The sequence below is a fragment of the Engraulis encrasicolus genome, chromosome 17 (genome assembly GCF_034702125.1).
Source record: "Engraulis encrasicolus isolate BLACKSEA-1 chromosome 17, IST_EnEncr_1.0, whole genome shotgun sequence".
In the NCBI taxonomy this organism is placed as follows: Eukaryota; Metazoa; Chordata; class Actinopteri; order Clupeiformes; family Engraulidae; genus Engraulis; species Engraulis encrasicolus.
This window is the reverse complement of record NC_085873.1, coordinates 34,569,532-34,592,031: the sequence shown is the minus strand read 5'-3', so window position 1 is coordinate 34,592,031 and position 22,500 is coordinate 34,569,532. Positions and strand designations below refer to the sequence as shown.

Sequence of the window (22,500 nt, the reverse complement as noted above, 5' to 3'; positions counted from 1 at the left end):
CTATTTCTGCCTCTCCTCTATACCTCTCCTTTTAAATCCATCTCTAACAATGATGTTTTTTCCCATTTGTTAAGCACTTTGAGTTACATGCCTTGTATGACACAGTGCTATACAAATACAATTATTATTATTATTATTATTATTATTACTAATGCCTTATTGGGTCACTTTGTGGTGATTGTCACATTGTGTCCTATGTTGTGATGATTCAATTTAGTGTTCTAGATGTTTGTCCTATTTACTTCTTAATGGGGAAATTTTTGTAAGTAATGTGACTTAAACGGGTTCTAAATTCTCTCTCGCTCTCAATTGAATTAAATTCAATAATGCTTTATTGGCATGACGAATAGAACACTCATCTGTTGCCAAAGCAGTCATACAAATCATTAGAATCACAAGATAGAAGACACAGATATGGCTGTACAAATCCAACTAACTAACATTTTCACATGTATCCAACTAACATTTCTACATGCACCTCTCTCTCTCTCTCTCTCTCTCTCTCTCTCTCTCTCTCTCTCTCTCTCTCTCTCTCTCTCTCTCTCTCTCTCTCTCTCTCTCTCTCTCCGCTGTGTATTCCTCGATTCTCTCCTCCTCCTCCTCCCTCCTTCAGCTCTCCAACAGGAGAAGCTACTGAGGAGCGGTGCGGTGACTCGCCTGGCCTCCGTCCTGCAGCGCTACCCGGACAACGAGGCCCTGGTCGGGGTGTGTCTCCTGGCCTTCTGCAGCCTGGCGGACGTGGCCGAGGAGGAAGGCTTCTTCGCCATGGCGTGGGAGCAACCGCAGCGCGTCACGCCCAGCGAGTGGCTCTTCAAAGGGACGTTCCGGAACACGGCCGGCTCCCTGTCGTCCACGGTGACCATTGTTAAGCTGGTGGAGTGGTCGCCGGGCCAGTACGCGGTGACGGTGGAGGTGCACCAACGCTGCTCTACGGTCTTCTGGTCCGTGCACAACAGGTTTGTAAGATTTTTACATTCATATACGAAGAGCTCTTTTCCAAAATGAGATATATCCATTTTATAGAATGTTGGGAAACTGACATTTTGTATTGGGCATTCCATTGAATTGCATTACAAAATGCATTTTATATATGTTTGAAAAGTATGTTCCCAAAATATTTGAATGGCAAGATTTCACACAAAGGTGAAAGGACCTCTGAACAGTCATTTCCAATAATAAAATGCAAGAGTCAAAAATGGTGGATATACTGTTTTGCAACGAAACCCTTCATATGTATATGTATACAATATACTGTGTATAAATACAGCTCTGGAAAAAATTGAGAGACCACTTCGAAATTTTCATTTTTCTGAGTTTGCTATGGATAGGTATGTGTTTGAGTAAAACAAACATTGCTATTTAATTCTATAAACTATAGACAACATTTCCTCCGAATTTCGTCATTTAGATCATTTATTCGCAGAAAACCTCAAATGGTCAAAATAACACATGAGATGCACTGTTTTCAAATCTCAAAAAAGACAAAGAAAACAAGATGATATTAACTTAAAAACAACATAATAGTAATGTATTGACTAAGGAAGTGTTCAGAAATCAATATCTGGTGGAATGAGCCCGATTTGTAGTCACAGCTTTCATGCATTTTGCTGTGCGTCCATTGGTCCTTCACATTGTTCTTGGATGACTGTATTCCACGCCTGGTGTAAGAATTCAAGTTGCTGAGCTTAGGTTGATGGCTTTTGGCCATCCAGCTTCCTCTTCATCACATTCCAGAGGTTTTCAAGGGGATTTGGGCCTGGAGTTTGGGCTGACCATGTCAGGGTATTGATCTGGTTGATCTCCATCCACAGCTTGATTGGCAGGCTGAGAGGCTGGTGTATTGTCCTACTTTACAAAAACTATCCTCAGCATTCAGGGGCATTGTCAGAATAGATGGAATCATTTTTTTCTTTTGGCTAAAGGTAACTTTGTATGGTGAATGAGAGACTGCAAAGGTGAATCAATTTGCAAAGATGAAAATGACCGATTTCAGCCTTGCTGAAACACCCACAGATTATCACCAATCCTTGGCCAAATTTCACATCTAATCCTATGAACCACAGTATCTTATACCTGCTGTGAAATGTGGCCAATATGTAAAGGGCCCACTTGGCTGTGAGCTGGCAGGCTAGGGGCAGTACTTGCCAGGCTCAGAGATCAGACTCCAGGCTTTTCCTAGGAGAGACCAGAGGGGTCTCGACAGGAACTCCTCCTGTCGATCAACGGTTATGAATAAACTACAGATGTCATCGTATCATAAATGCCAGACTGAATCTTTATTTTGCCCACAGGTTCTACTCCACGGTCCGGTGGTTCCCCCGACCGCACCTGACGGGCTGGCCGAGGTTCTACAAGGTCATCAAGTATTCGGTGCAGGGGTTTCCTCAACACGGCAGCTGGAAGTCCAAACTCTTTCACACCCTTTTGTGAAGGCCGAGCTAAAGGCTAAACAAAGACTTAAACCGACCGAACCAAAAAAGTGGCTTTCTAGTGAAACTTTTTGTTTTCTTTATTGCTTTGTCTTAAATCATTTCCAGAGTATGTTTTGCTTGTGTGTGTGTGTGTTATTTTTTCTATACTAAGAATTTCATTGCAATACACAGTAAATCTGACACGTTGTGTTGTGCCATGCTAGTGTCAGCGAAAAACAAAAAGTGACCGAAAAGATTTTGTATCTTTCTTGCTTTCTTACTTCATGGCTCCCCTTCCTTCCTCTTCTTTCAATAAGTATGAGTATGGATATCCAGTACTGGTGGGGAGGGGAGGGGAGGGGAGGGGAGGGGAGGGGAGAGGAGGGGGAGTATGAATAACCACTACTGGTGGGGAGGGGAGGGGAGGGGAGGGGAAGATTCTGATTTGACATTCCAGTTTCTAAATCCACAAAAAAATGGCAAAAACACTTGAAAGGAAAACAATTAAGGTGTGTAACCCCGTGGCCTTGGCAGAGGTCTGCACTCTCAGAGTGCTTCTAGTTTTTGTTGGCTCAGTTGTTGGCACGCATTTGAGACAGATGCAGAGGCAGACTTAACATTAGGCAAACCTAGGCAATTGCCTAGGGCCCCGACCAAATCTGCCTTCCATAGGGTCCCCCAACTATCACACCAGTTGCGATAAACACACAAAATGTAGGCCTGATCTAAATTTGTCACTTGCGTACAGTAATGAAAGATATGAGACAAAACACAAAAATAGCACCCTCGCCCCTTCCATACCAATTGGACGTGTTTAAAGAATGACTTTTGAAGGCAGTAGGTACCATAAGACCAGAAGACATGATATCCTAAATCCCTGTGTTGGTGCCACAGCCAAGCCCATGTAGAGTGGTGCCAAAGCCAAATACCCAGTGAGGAAACCGATTGCCGTTGGACTCTAAACTCACTCCCTGCAAGCGTGAGGATTTGCCGCCACCTAGTGTCAATAAGCTGAAAATGTACAAATGTAAAAGCAATATTTTCAAGGCCTGCTGCCAAACCATAACCAGATCTCTCTGTCTGTGTTTCAGAATGTGTGGTTCTGTGTTAAGTTTCCATGTAGTTGCATAATAACAGAGCAGTCCCCTGCACCACTTTAGAATGTATTCCAGTAGTGGGCCTACAGGCTAGTATAGTGAGCAGTACCGTATGGAGAGAGCCTCATAGAATGGGCTGCCTGGCCAAGCGGCTGCATCCAAGCCATACATCACCAGTGTTGGCCTGTAATGCATTACAAAAGTAATGAATTACTGTAATGCATTACAAAACTACTGTAATGCATCACTTTTTGCTGTAAAGCAGTACAATAATTTGAATATTTACTGTTACAATGCTAAATAACTTAAGTTACAATGCATTGCAATGTTCTAGATTTTAGTGGTATTCAGTGTGGTGGGTCAGAACGAATCTATTCCTGAACCTGGTAGTTTTTAGTCTGCATGCTGCCAAAAACATCTCTTGGATGGGAGGTGAAAAAGTCATGACTCATGAGCTTGATTTACTCTGTAATAAATCGCCAGATCCATAGCCTACTTAGGCCTACAGTTTTTTTGGCGAAAGTAACTAAAGTAATGCAAAAGTAGTGTAATGCCTTACATTTTAATGTTGTAGTGTAAGGGATTATTTTGAAAAGACAGTAGCATGTAATCGGTAATGCATTACTGTTTTTGAGTAACTTGCCCAACACTGTACATCACCAAGTGCAAAGCAAAGCGCTGCATGCAGTGGTGTAAACTGTAAAGCACGCCACCACTGGACTCTAGAGCAGTGGAGACATAGGGCCCTTCTCAAAACCTAGGACAGTGTCCTTCCAAGTATACCAGCCTAATTAGTCACGCCCAGTGATTGGATACTCTTTGGTGAACTCTACAGAATATCCAATCACTGGGTGTGACCAATAAAGAGTATCCAATCACTGGGTGTAACTAATTAGGCTGATACACTTGGAAGGACACTGTCCTAGGTTTTGAGAAGGGCCCGGAGAGAATCCCTGGTGAAGATGTGTTCTCTGGAGTGATGAATCATGCCTTTCCATCTGCCAATCTGATGAGGAGTTGGGGTTTGGAGGCTGCCAGGAGAACGGTACATTTTGGACTGTCTTCAATGTGGTGCTGAGTGTGAAATTTGGAGGAGGAGGAAATTTGGTGTAGGGTTGTTTTTCAGGAGTTGGAGTTGGCCCCTTACTGTAGTTCCAGTGAAAGGGACTGTGGATGCTTCAGGATACCAAAACATTTAGGACAGTTCCATGCTCCCAACCTTGTGGGAACAGTTTGGAATTGACCGCTTCTTCTTCCAAAGGACTATGCACCAGTGCCCAAAGCAAGGTCCATAAATAATAATAATAATAATAATAATAATTATACCTAATAAACAACAACAACAACAACAATAATAATAATAATCATAATCATAATCATATTAATTCTTCTTATTATTATTAGGCCTATTTTATTTGTATAGCATAAAATCATACATAGCATGTAGCTCTAAGTGCTCAAACAATCAGATTGAAAAGAAGCATCAATCAGCCCTTCAGCAAAATGCTAAGAAACCCACAGGCCAAAATAATCCATAATAAACAACAATATAAAAAAAATACTGAAAAGAATATAGAACAAATTTGCTTAAAATAACAGATAGACAGACAGACAGACAGACAGACAGACAGACAGACAGACAGACAGACAGACAGACAGACAGACAGACAGACAGACAGACAGACAGACAGATAGATAGATAGATAGATAGATAGATAGATAGATAGATAGATAGATTGATTGATTGATTGATTGATTGATTGATTGATTGATTGATTGATTGATTGATTGATTGGTTGATTGATTGATTGATTGATTGATTGATTGATTGATTGATTGATTGATTGATTGATTGATTGATTGATTGATAGAAGTAGGCCTTGGCTACTTGTGCTGGGACGTCTACTATTGCCTGTTAGAGTCTAGCTTGTCTTATTAGTCTATTATACACAGAAGCCTATTATTCAATTGCCGCCAGCTGTTTCGTATTTCAAGTAGGATCCTACTACATTACCCATGATTCCACACATGAGCGCATCTCCTTACTGGCTGGATGAACGAAAGTGAAACACATCTGGAGCGCTAACACGGAAGGCGGAACTTCGAGCTAAAAGTCCGCGCAAACAGTCATTTCGGTTGAGGTCATTAAATCGTTATAGTTTATGGAATACCACGGCATAGACTTTTACTTTGCACAGCCAACTTTTCCTCGTACTGTAAGTGCGGCTTTTTCAGCACAAAATGGACTGTTAAGGTCCTGAGACTCCAAGTCAATAGCCTTGGTCTCATTAGCCGCGCTTCAGCGGCCCGGGGCCGCCCGGGGCTCAGGAGAGTGGCCGGCTCGGAGCTGCCGGCCCGGGCCATTTTTTGCCTGATCGGACTCATAGCCGACCCCAGGCACATTCAGGTACACGCCTTGTTTGTGAAACGTCAGTCGGGCACAGCCCACTTTCGCCCCAAATCACAGAAGGACAACAACAGAACGACAAAGGAGGAGAATAAAATGGAGCAAACTCTGCTGGAGCAGGTCGCCGTTTGGCTCGTAGCCTACGGACAAAGACGACAAGAACTGCAAAGAAAATGGCTTGCCTTTCAAGAACAGTTTTATTACATGGCAAAGTTGTCGATTCAGAAGCTGTATGGGACGCAGCGCATGTTAAGAAGACAAAGACGCATGAAAATACGAGCAGCTCGACAACTGAGAGTGAACAGAAGGAGACGTGCGAACATGCCCAGTTAATCCCCCCAATCGCGCACAGAAGCATGAGCCCCGGACATAGCGAGACATGAATGTGCAGGTAATTGAATAAGTTACCATGTGAAAGGAGACCAAATCCCTGAGACATAGCACCTTCATCAGTTGCTATAGAAAATTATATCATAGCCCCGGACATAGCGACACACCCCCTCGTTGCGGCGTGCCACCTGTCTATTCATTCATGTTATTTCCATCCATTTGACATTAAAGCCCTTGTGTAAATTTCAAACTGTGTTTGGCGATCAGTCTGAAACGTGCGATATAGCCTACCAGACCTTCGGCGATAATAGCGCAAAAGCTAAATAAGCCGACATAAATGTCATGTGTGAGTATTTGTGAGACACTTTTTATTGGTGTCCAGTGGAAAGCATGCCAAATCACGATAATGGCACAAGAGTTGGCGGCTAAAAGCAGAAAAAAGCCGACATGACTTAGCTATGACATCCCAAGTTTAAGTGTAGTGGTGCCCATGATCCGATAACAACAAAAAAGTTATGTTGACTAAATAACTTTAAAAACACAAACAGAAGTGCCAAGGTTGCATCCTATGAAATTATGCCATAAGAAAGCCAAACACCCCAAACTAATGCTTAACCATAATTTGCCCAGAATTTAGCGATAAGTCCCCCATGCAGCCACATTTTTACACAGAGGTTGACCCCGCCTCCGAGCCTCGGCGGTGCTTGCTGGCCCATCGAATTCGACGGGCCAGGGAAATCGGCCCTTAGCCCCACAACCTGGCCCGGCGGCCATCTTTAGCACCTAGCCCCCTTTTGATGAGATCACCGTCAGCCCCCTTTTGTCCGGGCCAGCCCGGGGCTGGCCCTGCAATGAGACCAAGGCTAATGATGCCGCCTCTGAAGTGTAGGCGATCTGACACCTGTGGGGATCTGGAGTCTAAAAAGGCAAGACTTGGCTACTAAACTCTTGGTGAGTAAAGAAGTTACACGCGACATGATAACCGATTGCGCACATGATGTAAGAAAACAACCAGAGTGTTTGCGCTGAGAATGAACAAATGTGGCACGCGACGGTGCAGTGAAGCTGATCGTGGGGAAAAAAAAAACTTTGAAACTCCTGAGCGGATGCATAGGATAGGACATATCTCTGTCTCTCTGTTAGGAGGATGGTTTGTCAAGACTTTATCCTAATCTTAATTCATGATGCGATCTGCATTTTATTCACCCATTGCAATTAGGCTACCAGCATCATATGCATTCGCCTAAGTGTTTTAGAAGCTCTCTGATATCGTGCCATTATCAATATTACAAAGTAGGCTAATAACAGTGTGTGACATTGTGACTTCATGTGTGATGTCTGCCCTCATCTCTCATATCAGTGTCTAGCTGTGAAGAGTCCATGGATGAACCAGAGATCAGGGAAACGGACCCTCCTCCTGAGGAGAGGTGAGATCGCATGACCAATCATTTACTATCATAATATAGCCTAAACTAAGTAACAATACATAGCCTATACATACGTACTGTATATTTGATAGAAAATGAGTATTGGGTTTCTCAAAAAAATCTGATCTTAACTAAACTTTACCCACAAAAAAAATCTGTAAACAAAGAAGAATTTCCTGTGTGTGTGTGTGTGTGTGTGTGTGTGTGTGTGTGTGTGTGTGTGTGTGTGTGTGTGTGTGTGTGTGTGTGTGTGTGTGTGTGTGTGTGTGTGTGTGTGTGTGTGTGTGTGTGTGTAATAGACCAGACTCCCCTGTGTCCAAGAGAGTGAAGTGGTCTACAGATCATCCAGCACCATCCAGAGAGACGGATCCTCCTCCTGAGGAGAGGTGAGCTCACATGACCATTTGCTATCAAATGAATAATAATGAAAACACGTGATAGAAAATGAATAATTTGATGTGGTCATGCATTGGGGGTTGCAGAAACAGAATGAGGTGTTATTATTCTTGTGTGAGCACATACACTTTGTGGACAGTGCACTAGGTACATGGCAGATGGTGGAATTGAGGGAGAGATAAAATAAAGTGACACAAATATTCAACTTAATTGTATCAATAACAAGGCACATGTCAGAAGTGTTTTGCATCAAGCAAACATGGGAAATACGTTTCCTAGAACACATACATTCCATACATTTTGCTAAAACAGAAGCTGATGAATAGATGTCAAGTGAGTGCAGCACTTGAGACAGAGCCTTAATGAGGTGCTGTTTGATATTATTACATTACATTACATTACATTGCATTTGGCAGACGCTTTATAACCAAAGCGACTTTCAAAAGAGGACATAATCAAGCCAACATCACAAGCAAATACAAAGTGCACAGGTGATATACAGAACAACAAGTGCAGTTGCAAAGAGGGGTTAGTTTAAAAAAAAAAAAATGTTTATAAAGAGTAAATAACGAGTACACACACACACAAACACACACTCACAAACTAAACTAAACTAAACATCATGTCAAGAGTCTGCCCTGGGGCAAGGCCAGTTCAAGCATTAGTCTAGTAGATTCTCTCGAAAGAGGAATGTCTTTAGTTGTTTCTTGAAGGCTGCAAGAGATGTGCTTAGTCTTGCTGCCTCTGGGAGACTGTTCCACCACTTGGGTACCACAACGGAGAACAATCTTGACTGGGAGTACCTAGAGCGACTGGATGGCAGAGCCAGATATTTGTTGGCTGCAGGTTTTATCTCCTTCCAAGGGGCCATGCTGCTATGCTAGGGTGGTAACAGTACAACTGGGGTTGTTGAATAATGAATAATGTCACACTTTGATAAAAATGTAGTAGACATGATTTGATACAGCATAGAATAAACAATAAAACATATTAGAATAGAATAGAATAGAATAGAATAGAATAGAAAAGAAACAAAAATAATGCACTGATTGATTGCCACTATACACATAATTTGTATATTCCTCTGTATATTCCTCTGTCTTAACCCATTGATGCCTAAGGCACCTGCAAAAAAATATGCCTGCTAAATGCCTAAGCTATTTTTGTTAAAAGGTGTCCTAAGCCTATAAAACCCTAAATAGCCTAAATAGCCAGAATAGATCGATCATTTTTGTAGAAATTGGTTGTTGTTTTGACAGCTATATGGAGACATGCTATTCCTCCAAAATTCTCAAATACCAACCATTGTGTGATGCTCTTAACTCATTGGCTGCCTTGGCCGTCGAATGACGTCATTTCGAATAGTGACGCCCCCTGCCTTCGACGTCGTTCGCCGATAATTGCGTTTTTTTACAGCCAGGCCTCGAGGACGGTCTGACCTATCTTCTGTATAAATTTCAAGCCTCTAGGCATTTTCTAACTGTTCCTGTAGGTGGCAGAAGTGTCCTTAGGAACAGTCAAGGCAGGGCTGTTCAGACCAGGAGGAAATGTCAAGACAAAAACACCCCTTTTTTACTATTATAATCTCAAAAGTAGCATAGCAAAATCATTTTTGAAAGTAAAGCACCTGTGACAGTAGTCTACTTTCTTGCCCTCTGATTTTAACACAGGTAGGCTACTGATTTTAGTGTCATAGCCTGACCAAAAAAACCCCTTCCTCTCATGACCAAAATACAACCCCCAGTTGCTATCTAGCTAGAAGGCATTGTAGCTAGCTTGCCCAAAATACACCATGAGATGATCTGTGTGGCAACCTTTCATTTTGGATAATGTGATCAGCCTACACAACATCAGGATGATGCTTACAAAATATCATCTAACAGGAGAATGCACGGGACTAGTGGTGATGTTGGGAATGCTTGGCTATAAATTTTGCTACGCCAGCTAGCTCGAAATCGCTAACAACTTACAACTAAGCCTAAATAAAGGAGCCTTGGTAAGTCAACTATTTTTACTCATTCTACAGTTATTTTTTATGGATCTGTATAGTATGATCAGCTTACTGTATCATCAAAAAAGACAGGGGGGTTGCAGATTCTTGGAACAGAGTAGCCTTTGTGTCTGGTCAGATACAGTCAGCTCACATGAGAAAGCATTGCACTTAGCCTCAGACCAGCTAGCCTTCACCACTCCAATCGGCTTGTGAAATGTTGGATATGTGATCAGTACTTTATCAAAAGAAAATTCATTGAACAATATATGACAAGATCACTATAGCAGAACCATGATGACAATCATCAATCTGCAAATTGTCCGCTCTGCCAAAGAAGCTGCAGTAAGCTACGCTAAGCGGAGCTGCCTGCCTACCTGCCTCCCTCCCCCACAAGACACAACACGGTACTATTTCTGGAGGAAATAAACCAGCTGTGATTCGTTCTCCAACGAGGGGAGAGAGAGCACGATCAGAGGGGGAGGGAGAGGGAGGGAGTTCCCGGAGTTAGGGGCACCTGCTGTCATGATCCATTCTGCGCGCCAGCAACTAAACCAAAACACCCTTGTTTTCGAGTCCACCCCCGTTATATTTCAGTATATTAGGTTGAAAAGGTCATACAAACGATCTTTTGTTCAGGCTACAGATGACAGAAGACTCTGTAATAGCATCTGATAGGTTTGGAGTTGTTAGGACGATGCCATTATGGGCAAAAACGTTTGCAGTTATAGTTCTACTTCAAATGGCGTTTTCTCAGCTTTTTGGCTAGAAAGCAGCATTTTGGCGAATTCCACTTAATTTCAACAGATGATTATGAAAGAACGGAAAGGGGTAGAGAGACACCGTTTTTTTCTGCTGACAGATGAGCGTCTAATCTGTGTTTTAATAGGTATGGTGTTGACATAGACACAGAACTCAATTTTCTGTGAGCCTCCAAAAAACGCCCAAAATGCTGAAAAATCTCTGGCACTCCGAGGTACTCTTTTATGAAAATGGCTGGCAGCCAATGAGTTAATAACTGTGATTACTCTTGTAACACTATAGCATTAATCTTTGGTAGTTTGGGCCACGTCCATAAAATGTGTGTGTGTGGCTTACAGATTTGTGGACTCTCTCAAAAACAGGCTAAACAATTGACCAAATTCTGCTCAGTATCCAGCATAATTGGGAGCCTTTTCATTTGGAGACGCAGGTGCCACATGTATCCTTAAGACACTCAGTGAGCAGATCCTTTTAGCTTTGTGTAAAACTCCTATAAAATTTGGCTTGTGCTATGATAAATACCTATCGATCTATCCAAATAAAGAAGTAAAATGTGCACGCGTGTGGTGCATGGTCTTGCATTGTGTAAAATTGACTAGAGACTCATGATGTGTTAACAGTGTCCAGCAGGGGGCATCGGAAACACACAAAAAGAAAACAGAAAAGACCAAGAGGGGCACTGCAGAACACAGGTGTGTGTGTGTGTGTGTGTGTGTGTGTGTGTGTGTGTGTGTGTGTGTGTGTGTGTGTGTGTGTGTGTGTGTGTGTGTGTGTGTGTGTGTGTGTGTGTGTGTGTGTGTGTGTGTGTGTGTGTGTGTGGTGTGTGTGTACAGATTGTAAGATGTGTTTTTGGCAGCATTGTTTCTATGTACAATATGTGGTGAGTTAAATGTAACGTGATCTTCTGTTGTTGATCTAGATTGACACCAGAGGAGGCACAGCACAGGTCCTTTCTGAAGGAGAAGTGTCAACATCTTGTTGAAGGAGTACCACATCAGGGAGACGCCAGACTCCTCCAGGACATCTACTCAGATCTCTACATCACAGTGGGCGGCAGTGGAGAGGTCAATGAAGAACACGAGGTCAGACAGATAGACAGAGCATCCTATAGGGAAGTAGGATATGAAAGACCAATCAAATGTAGCGACATCTTTAAACCCTTATACATAGGGAGATCATCCATGTTTTATAGAAAAAGCTCTGAAACAAGTGATGAGGAAGGACAAGAATTTGAGTCAGAGGAGGAGTATGAATATATTGAGAGAGAGGGTTCTGGTGATATTGAGGGAGAGGAGAGTTCTGATGACAGTAGATCCTTATATCCACAAAGGGGTCTTTGTCAACACAAACCCATCAGAGTAGTACTGACAAAGGGAGTGGCAGGCATTGGAAAAACCGTCTCTGTGCAGAAGTTCATTCTGGACTGGACTGAAGGAGAAACCAATCAGGACATTCACTTCATTTTTCCTCTTCCTTTCCGAGAGCTGAACCTGATGAAGAATACAAAACTCAGTCTGGTGGAGCTTATTCAACACTTTTTCATCCAAATTAAAGATCTGAAAATGCTTTGCAGTTCTGAGAGCAAACCTCTGTTCATCTTCGATGGTCTGGATGAGTGCAGACTTCCTCTCGATTTCTGCTCCAACCCGCCGTGTTGTGAAGTTAAAGAGCCAGCCTCAGTAGATGTACTTCTGACCAACCTCATCAATGGCAATCTACTTCCCTCTGCTCTCGTCTGGATCACCACCCGACCAGCAGCAGCTGGTCAGATCCCTCCTGAGTGTGTGGACCAGGTGACAGAAATTAGGGGGTTCAACGACCCACAAAAAGAGGATTACTTCAAGAAGAGAATCAGTGATGAAAATCAGGCCATGCGAGTCATCAGACACCTGAAGTCATCCAGAAGCCTTTACATCATGTGCCACATTCCAGTTTTCTCCTGGATTTTGGCCACTGTTACAGAGAGAACATCAGAGAGAGGAGAAATGCCAAGGACCCTCGCTCAGATGTACACTCACTTCCTGGACATTCAGACTTGCATCAAAAAAGAAAAGTACTCAGAGAGAAAAGAGACAGATGAAGAGATGGTTTTCAAACTGGGGAAACTGGCTTTCCAACAGCTGGAGAAGGGCAATCTGATCTTCTATGAGGAAGACCTGAGGGAGAGTGGCATTGATGTCACAGAAGCATCTCTGTACTCAGGAGTGTGTACACAGATCTTCAGAGTGGAGGCTGGGCTGTGCCATGGGAGGGTGTTCAGCTTTGTGCATCTGACCATCCAGGAATTCCTGGCAGCATTATACGTGTTCCTCTGCTTCTGCAAAAGTGCCAGACACAAACCGCACCAACATCAACCCTGTCATCTCTCTGCTCTGTTCAGAGCTGCAACACTTGAAGACCTACACAAGACTGCAGTGGATCTGGCCTTACGGAGTAGGAACGGACACCTGGACCTTTTCCTCCGCTTCCTTCTGGGCCTCTCACTGGAGTCCAATCAGAAGCTCCTGAGACACTTACTGCCACAGACCAAAAGCCAACTACAGGGCTTAGGGCAAATAGTCCAGTTTGTCAAGGATAGGATAAGACAGGAGTCAAAGTCTGGTAGAAATATCAACCTGTTCTACTGTCTGAATGAGTTAAATCAACATGCTGTAGTGGAGCACATTGACAGGAGCTCAGGACAGCTGTCTGTAGAGATGCTCTTACCAGGTCAGTGGGAGACTGGAACATTTAGGTTTGAGTTATCAGAAGAGCAGCTGGATGGGTTTGACCTGCAGAAGTACATAAAGACACCAGAAGAGGATCTGACTGACCTCCTCAGCCCAGATGACGTCCTTGAGAAGCTGGTGCCAGTGGTCATGTCAATGGCCACATCAGCAAGGTAAGTAAATCTGCTAAGCTGTGTGTGTGTGTGTGTGTGTGTGTGTGAGTGTGTGTGTGTGTGTGTGTGTGTGTGTGTGTGTGTGTGTGTGTGTAGTGTGTGTAGTGTGTGTAGTGTGTGTAGCGTGTGTAGCGTGTGTCTGTCTGTCTGTCTGTCTGTCTGTCTGTCTGTCTGTCTGTCTGTCTGTCTGTCTGTCTGTCTGTATTGTGGCCACATGTCCATCAGTTAAACAAGAGGTGAATGGAACGGAACAGTCAGAGGCAGGATTACCTATACCTATACCTATACCTAGGCCCTATAAAGCCGGGCTTACACTGTGCAATATTTTCAGTCGTGGGTATTAAGCTCCTGCTCACACTGCACAAGGAAATTTTGTGATTTACAAGTTAATGTCTCACGACTCACGTCCTCACACTATACGAGCCGACATTCGGATGCGAGCAGAATGGTCCGACTGTGCGACACAACACGCAAGTTTCCCGGGGCTGCTGGGGAGGGAACATACGCACCTGAGGTGGAGATGAGGACACGATCAAGAGCGAATTGCACGGCCCTATTAACTTGTGCATGGTTTCGTGTCAAATCGGGTCGTAGCACTGCTTTAACTGTGCGATTTAGTCACGAGGCATGACCAGGAGTTCAAACAGATTTGATTTCCTTGCGACCCTGCGATTGCATGATCGTGAGGCGAAATTGCTTGTCATTACGCCATGTACACTGCACAATGCAAGACTCACGACTGACCTGCAATTGAGCAAGAAATAGTCCCGACTCCCAAAAAGTCGTGTTTGTGCCAAATTGGGGCAAAATCGGGGCAAAAGTCGCACAGTGTAAGCCCAGCATAACTGTAACTGAAACTCTTCTTCCAAGTCTATGGGAGGGGGTGACCGGCTCCGTCAGTCCTTCTCCTGGGGCCAGACGAACAAAGAGAGACAATAGAGGGAAATAAGCAGGCGTTCATTCAGTTGGATATTCAAAGCTTTGACCCTCTGGTATAAAAGTTCGACCTGTAGTCTTCCTGCTTTCCTTCTCCTGAATCAAGAGGCTGTGACGGCAGCAGTCCTTTTCCATCCAGGGTTCCTGACAGTCTCTCTTGGATTCTGTAGAGTGAGTTTAGAAAGGGCCAAGTGAATGAGGAACACCTGACATTTTAGCAGTGGAGAACATCGCAGGCACCTGACAGGAGCGTGGCTAACAATTAGTCAATCTTTGGAAAATAATGGCCACTTAACACTAGCCCCCCTGTTACTGCCTTGTGTTTTTCAGCATGTGCCACTGTGGGACACAGTTGACAGGTTCGGCTTCCACAGTGTATGTTGGTCACCAATGTCACAAAGTGGTTTGGTCTGATGGGTGATACAGAGGAGTCTGCGTTTGCCTGTGTGTCTGTGCGCGCGCAAGTGTGTGTAATAATAATATGTGTCATCATTATGTTTGTCCCAGGCTGATGAAGTGTTCCCTCACACACAAGAGTTGTGCGGCAATAGCAGCTGCTGCCAGATCAACCTCCTGCAGTTTAAAGACTCTACTGCTCAGTGGGAATGAGCTTCATGATACCGGAGTTCAGCATCTCTCAGACCTTCTAAAGGATCCTCAATGCAAACTGGAGACATTAGAGTGAGTGTTAACACACAACAACCGACCTGTGGGGGGCACCAGTGGGTGTGTGATGGGAGGGATACACAAGTGAAGCACTGTGTGTGTGTGTGTGTGTGTGTGTGTGTGTGTGTGTGTGTGTGTGTGCGTGCGTGCGTGCGATTGCCTGTGTGTGTGTCTGTGTCTTTGTCTGGGTGTCTGTGTCTGTGTCTGTGTGTCTGTGTTTGTGCTTATGAGAAATCTTGAAGACCATGCCAGTTTTGCCCACTCATAACAAGCCCATGTCTGTTGATGAGAACAAGTGTGTCTTTTCAGTAAATGATAAATTGTAATTAAATATTCACAAAAGTAAAAGGGAAAATATGAATTCATGTATGATGTAAAAAAGTCCATTCTGTCTCCACCCCCGCTGCAGTATCTCTGTGCCCCCCTTACTGGTTCTGACGCCCAGGTTGAGATCAATGCTATTATTAGATCCTACTTTCCTACTAGGGGTATACCAACATACTGCAGGGGGGATATGCAGAAAAATGTAATACTGACAAAAGTATGGACCATAGTCACATTTAGAGAGGTGAAGATTTAGTAGAATGTGACTGAGGGGGTACTCATGGTATGACAAAAAGAGAGAGACACACATAGCCAGGCTGTGCCCTCCTAGTGACGGGCTGCGTTGCAACTAGTCAGGTCAAGAGCAATGGAAGTACTTTCTGAGTTCCCGACAATACGGGAACTACTCCCACTTAGTTGGTAAGCAAACAACTATAAGCAAATCAACGGAGGCGGGTCAACCATGCAGTTTGGGAAATGTTAATTGTTATGCCCTTGGTCAGACCAAGTCTCGAAGAGATTTGAACGTTGATGTTAATCAGGCTAACACACACACACACACACACACACACACACACACACACACACACACACACACACAAACTCACACACAAACTCACCAGGGGTGGAACTTAAACATTTTCCCACCAGTCACTGTGGCAGATAGATTCTAGAATCTACCAGTGTCACAACCTGGCTCAAGTGCCATGACACAGAGAGGGGACAGACAAAAGGGTAACCGTTTACAGATCTTTTATTTTTCCAATATCCCCCAACCCCAACCAGAGACTCCAGAGTAGGCAAAGGGAGAGAGAGCAAGAGTCACCTCTTAAATCCGGTTGGCGCTGCTCTGCGGCGACACGGACAACACAGCTGCTGCATTTTACGTTGTTTGTTTGTGTTATAAGTCGTAAATGTTATCGTTTTTCTCGGTTGAGTTTGTTTGAAGTTACACGACATTACGGGATGGCGCTGCTGAAGGTTTTCGGCATTGCAGTGCTTCTGTTGCTTTGGGGACTGAAGCCAAGTCAAGCAGTTGACAGTGACAGCAACCAGGACATGTTTACCTACGACAGAGAAACACTGTTGTCTCTGCGAAACAGTGAGAAAACGTCGCTCGTCATCAGCCTGCCCACGGAATTACAACGACCTACAGGAGTAAATTGGCAGGATGAAAATGTAGGAAACAGGCCGAGGAGGCCACGGCGACGGGGCAGAGCTGGCGGTGTGAGGAAGAGGCTCCGACGGAGAGGGAATAAGCCACCACTGCCATCGATTATTTTGGGTAACGTGCGCTCTTTAAATAATAAAATGGACGAACTAAAACTGTATACCAGGAACTGCAACGAGTATCGGGAGTGTTGCGCCATGGTTTTTAAGGAGACTTGGCTTTATCCGGACATTTCTAACTTGTTTGTTGAGCTGAGTGGTTTCTCCCTCGCACGGCTTGACAGAAGTTTTGAGTCGGGCAAGAAGAGAGGGGGCGGAGTATGTGTTTACATTAATGATAAGTGGTGCAGGCAATATACAACTCGAGAGTCGGTCTGCAACCCGGACATTGAATTGCTGTGCCTGAGCCTCAGACCATTTTACCTTCCGAGAGAGTTTGGAAACATCTTGATATGCGCTGTCTACATTCCACCCAGTGCCAATGCAGGGAGAGCTGCGGGCATTGTAGCTGACTGTGTACACAGACAACTGCAGCGCACACCTGACGCTCCCATACTCATATTGGGGGATGTCAACCACTGCAAACTCGAAATTACTCTACCTGGGTTTGAACAGTACATCACTTGCCACACCAGGGCTAACAAAATACTGGACAAATGTTATGGGAATGTTCAAAAAGCATACACAGCCATAGCCAAAGCCCCACTGTCAAACTCAGACCACAACATTATACACCTTATTCCCACCTACCGTCCCACAGTAAAGAGGAGTAAACCTCTGGTGAAAATAATTAAAAACTGGTCCATGGACAATATTGAAACCCTAAAAGGGTGTTTTTAAGCACAGAATGGGATGTTTTTCATGAACCTGACCTCAGCACATCCACAGATGCCATCACATCATACATTGGCTTCTGTGTGGAGGCGGTAATACCGCACAGGAAAATAAAAATATACCCAAACAATAAGCCATACATTAATAAGGACATTAAAGACTGTATCAGACGTAAGAGGATTGCCTTCAAAAACAAGGACTTACTACAACAAAGAATAATTCAAAAGGAACTTAACCGGAAAATAACCACAGCAAAGCATCATTATAAAGAGACCATTGAGAAGGACTATATAACAAATAACACCAAAAAAATGTGGGACACAATGAAATCTATCACTAATATGACCCCTTCCAGGAAACCATTGTACACCAGCGATGAAAGTGCTATGGCAAATGACTTGAATAACTTCTACCTTAGATTTGATACACAGGACCATACTTCAGAGAGTGATAAAGCCATCAGCACTATACCAATAGAGGGGGTTCCAAAAATTGACATCGACTGCTTGGCTGTGACAAAACTGTTTAAAAAACTACAGACAAACAAAGCAGCTGGCCCAGATGGTGTCTCGCCATTCCTACTAAAGACATGTGCAGAAGAACTGACACCAGCTTGGGTTCCTGTTTACCAAAGGTCAGTGGACTCACATATAGTTCCATCTCTGTGGAAGAGGGCGACGATCATCCCCCTCCCCAAAAAACATGTCCCTTTGGAGAACAACGATTACAGACCAGTAGCCTTGACCTCTATTGTAGTCAAATGTTTGGAGAAGTTGATGGTGAGGGAGCTGAAATCAAACCTACAAGGTCAATTTGATCCATATCAGTTTGCCTATAGAGACAACAGGGGCACTGATGATGCAATACTAACAATAACACACTCAATCCTACAGCATCTTGAAAATCCTAAGGCTTATGCCAGACTACTGTTTGTTGATTTCAGCTCAGCCTTCAACACTGTGCAACCACACATCCTTCTCACTAAATTACAACACATGTCTGTTAACCCATATATCATCAGATGGTACCACTCCTTTTTGACAAATAGAACACAACAGGTCAGAGTCAACCAAACAACATCTCAGTTAAAAACAATAAGTACCGGAGTCCCCCAAGGATGTGTGAGTTCCCCGCCCTTGTTCACAGTATATACAAATGATTGTACTAGCACACATCCTACGGTCTCATTTGTTAAATTTTCTGATGACACGGCCATCTTGTGTCTGTTGGATGCGGACCTGAACACTTATGTTTATAAGCAGGAGGTGCATAGGTTTGTGCAGTGGTGTGAGGAGCACCACCTTAAGGTTAACACCAAGAAAACCGAGGAAATGGTTTTTGACCCTAGTAATGTAGGGGACCACATCCCATTAGTCATTGGTGATGCCAATATTACTCAGGTGGACTCTTACAAATATTTGGGAGTGTACTTTGATAATAATCTGTCTTGGAATGTTCATGTTAACAATGTGTGTACCAGGATCCAACAGAGACTTCATTTTTTACGTAGACTCAGGGTGTTTGGTGTTCAACAGAGGATTATGTTACTTTTTTACCGTGCTGTTGTTGAGAGCGTAGTACGCTATGCAATCACTGTGTGGTTTGGAAACCTGACAGTGAAAGTGAAGTCTCAAATAGACAGACTGAAATGCACTGCACTGAAGGTAGTGGGGGTGAGGGACTACCCCACCCTCCAAGCAATATATGAAGAGTCTGTAGTTAGGCATGCTAGAAAAATAACTGAGGATCCATCACATGTTCTGTACCCAGAATATGAGCTGCTACCCTCTGGCAGGCGATTCAGAGTACCAGTTAAAAACAAGAAAAGGTTTCTGAATAGGTACAGGTTTTCTTTTGTCCCTGTTTCTGTTAACCTACTGAACGCAGGTCATTAACAACTACCATCCTGTAATGCCATGTATGTATGCGGGTGGTGGGCTGTGGTGGATATGCACTTGAGTGTTTCTATGTACAGTGTGTGCTATTCTATGTACTGTATGTGCGTGATTATTGTTGTTTTTGTTTTTTAGCGTCATGTGTATGTTGTGTGTATGTGGCAGCTATGTATGTCCAAGACAAATTTCCTTCGGGACTATTAAAAAGAATCTTGAATCTTGAATCTCAGCCAGCCTACAGCCCACTGCGGCGTGGGCCCTGGCCAGCTCTCACAGGCAGACTGACAGAGAGGCAGAGAGAGAGTGAATGCACTGTAGCACATTTTAAAGGCAGCCCCAGGAGTCGTCCAATCCGTGCAGCACCTGAAAAGAAACATTAGTGGGGAGCCACCTAGTGTTGTGGTGGAATCCTGCAGTGATGACAACAGGGCCGTGACACCAGTCACTCACCATTTTTACCAGTCACCATTTTTACCAGTTCATAATCAACCGTTCCAAACATTATAATGCCAAGTAAGATCATTTTCTGATCAATGCTTGTTTCAGAGGTCATAAATTCATTCATTGTGATGCCAATGACTCTTTTCATTACCAATTTGCGTATACCTTTGATGTTGAATGTTAAAAATTTCACCCGTCAAGGTGGCGGGTGTGTTGACATATTTCACCTGCCAAAGGCCAAATTTACCCGTTATTGGCAGTTGGACAGGTGCTTATTTCCATCCCTGAAACTCATGCACACACACACACACACACACACACACACACACACACACACACACACACACAGACACACAGACACACACACACAAACACACACACACGCACACACATTCTGTTATTCTGCTATTTCAGGCTAGTGGGGCAGATCTAGTATCTTGCAGTGTACAGTGGTTCCCAAACTGGGGGCCAGGACCCCCTTCTGCAACCAATGATATTTCTAATAAAATGTATGTAAAATGAAAAACATGTGCATTCTGTCTGAAACCCTCCTGCAGTATCTCTGTGAAGCTCTGTGGGAAGACCCTGTGTGTATTAGCCACTCATAGCCAGTGTACAGTGTGCATGTCTGTTAATAAGAGCAAGTGAACTACTGTGTGTGTGTGTGTGTGTGTGTGTGTGTGTGTGTGTGTGTGTGTGTGTGGTCTGCAGCTGCTTCACACACACACACACACACACACACACACACACACACACACACACACACACACACACACACACACACACACACACACACACACACACACACACACACACACACACACACACACACACACACACACACACACAAGCACACTGCAGCTGCTTCTCTCTCTCTCTCACCAGTGTTGGGAGTAGGCTTACGTTGCATCCCCCTCACTTTTGTTCAACCAACCATCATTAAAATTGAAATAAATCCATTTGAAATAAAATATTATACGTTCGCCTGTCAAAGTAGGGAAATTGAAAATGCTTGCTGTCGTTGCATCACTCTGTAGCCTATCACTGTAAATTCCAGCGCAATAGTTGCATGAATAGAACTAGCTGTTTGCGCAAGTCGCAGAATATTATGCTGGCCGCGGTGCTGACTGAGCGCGCGTAAAGAATAGTGAGTTGTGAGTGAGTGACAAACTGATCACTGCACGAAGTCACATGATTCAGGCGAGCCACGAGCTTGCAAACTGGCTGGTATCCTCGCAATAATTTTTTTCGCCTATAATTTCGTTCATTGATAAGACATTTTCCCCGGTGTGCTGTGTATAATTAATATTCAAAATACATTGGCCTACTGTAGCAATGCATCTGCTCTTTTATCATTAATAATTTTCAAACTTGTAGTGCAGTGAGGTGGCTTTATGTTTCAGCCAAGTGCAACGGAGCCTGTGCTGCATGCGTCCGTAATAGATAAAAAAACGGCGCTGGTGTGCATGGTAAGGTGTGGTAAGAAGAGAAAGGATTAATCATTGTATTGGTGAATCAATGTATGTGGGTAAGACGCAATTCCAGAAAATGCTGGTTTTCAGTCCCGCAGGCTTCCAAAACGACTTGTGGATGGCAGGTGAAAGTCATGCCACCTCATATATTTGCACTATAGATTGCCAAATCCTTATTTCCAGTCATTTTGGCTAAAGTAACTAAAAGTAATGCAAAAGTAGTGTAATGCCTTACTTAAAAAAAAGTAATGTTGTAATGTAAGGCATTACTTTTAAATGACAGTAACATGTAATAAGTAGTGCATTACAGTTTTTGAGTAACTTTCCCAACACTGTCTCTCTCTCTCTCACACACACACACACACACACACACACACACACACACACACACACACACACACACACACACACACACACACACACACACACACACACACACACACTGTTGCTGGCTGCTGCTGTAGACCTATTTCAGGCTAGATGAGCAAATCAGTATCTTGCAGTATTACAGTCGTTCCCAAACTGGGGGCTGGGACCCCCCTTCTGCACACAAGAATGTTTCTAATTAAATGAATTCTTATCAAATATTCATAAAAGTAAAAGGGCCCAGGGGCCCCAACCCCCAGCTTGGGAACCATATGAGGTCCAATATCATGTTTTTGTGTGTGTGTGTGTGTGTGTGTGTGTGTGTGTGTGTGTGTGTGTGTGTGTGTGTGTGTGTGTTTGTGCGTGTGTGCGTGTTAGTTTGTTTGTGTGTGAGTTTGTTGGGAATGAGGGGGTGTGGAGTTAATATTCCCTTGACACTAACTTTGTGTAACACTGGTGTGTGTTTGTGTGTGGGTGTGTGTCCTTGAAGGCTGCTGTTGCTACACACACACACACACACACACACACACACACACACACACACACACACACACACTGGTGCTGCTGCAGATCTGTTTCAGGCTAGTGGAGCAGATTGTGTATCATGCAGCAAGGGCGCCTGGAGCCGTACGGCCGTACGCACTGTGCGTACCTTCACCAGTGGAGGATTTTTTTTTTAATTATTATTTTTTTTT

At 43.8% G+C, this 22,500-nt stretch overlaps 2 protein-coding genes across 2 annotated transcripts in view; both read left to right on the top strand.

Annotated features, from left to right (window-relative positions):
• The window catches only part of si:dkey-21e13.3 (uncharacterized protein LOC100150043 homolog), an 11,192-nt gene extending 8,585 nt beyond the window's left edge, over window positions 1-2,607 (top strand). The window contains exons 5-6 of the mRNA XM_063220945.1: window positions 614-956; window positions 2,292-2,607. Of these exons, the coding sequence (XP_063077015.1) occupies window positions 614-956; window positions 2,292-2,430 (482 nt within the window). The 3' untranslated portion in view covers window positions 2,431-2,607. The remainder of the gene's footprint in view (window positions 1-613; window positions 957-2,291) is intronic.
• Window positions 2,608-7,116: 4,509 nt separating this feature from the next.
• LOC134467020 (protein NLRC3-like) overlaps window positions 7,117-22,500 on the top strand; it is a 35,168-nt gene continuing 19,784 nt past the window's right edge. Inside the window, exons 1-4 of the mRNA XM_063220944.1 lie at window positions 7,117-7,196; window positions 7,606-7,672; window positions 7,972-8,058; window positions 11,740-13,701. Coding sequence (XP_063077014.1) covers window positions 7,626-7,672; window positions 7,972-8,058; window positions 11,740-13,701 — 2,096 coding nt within the window. The 5' untranslated portion in view covers window positions 7,117-7,196; window positions 7,606-7,625. The remainder of the gene's footprint in view (window positions 7,197-7,605; window positions 7,673-7,971; window positions 8,059-11,739; window positions 13,702-22,500) is intronic.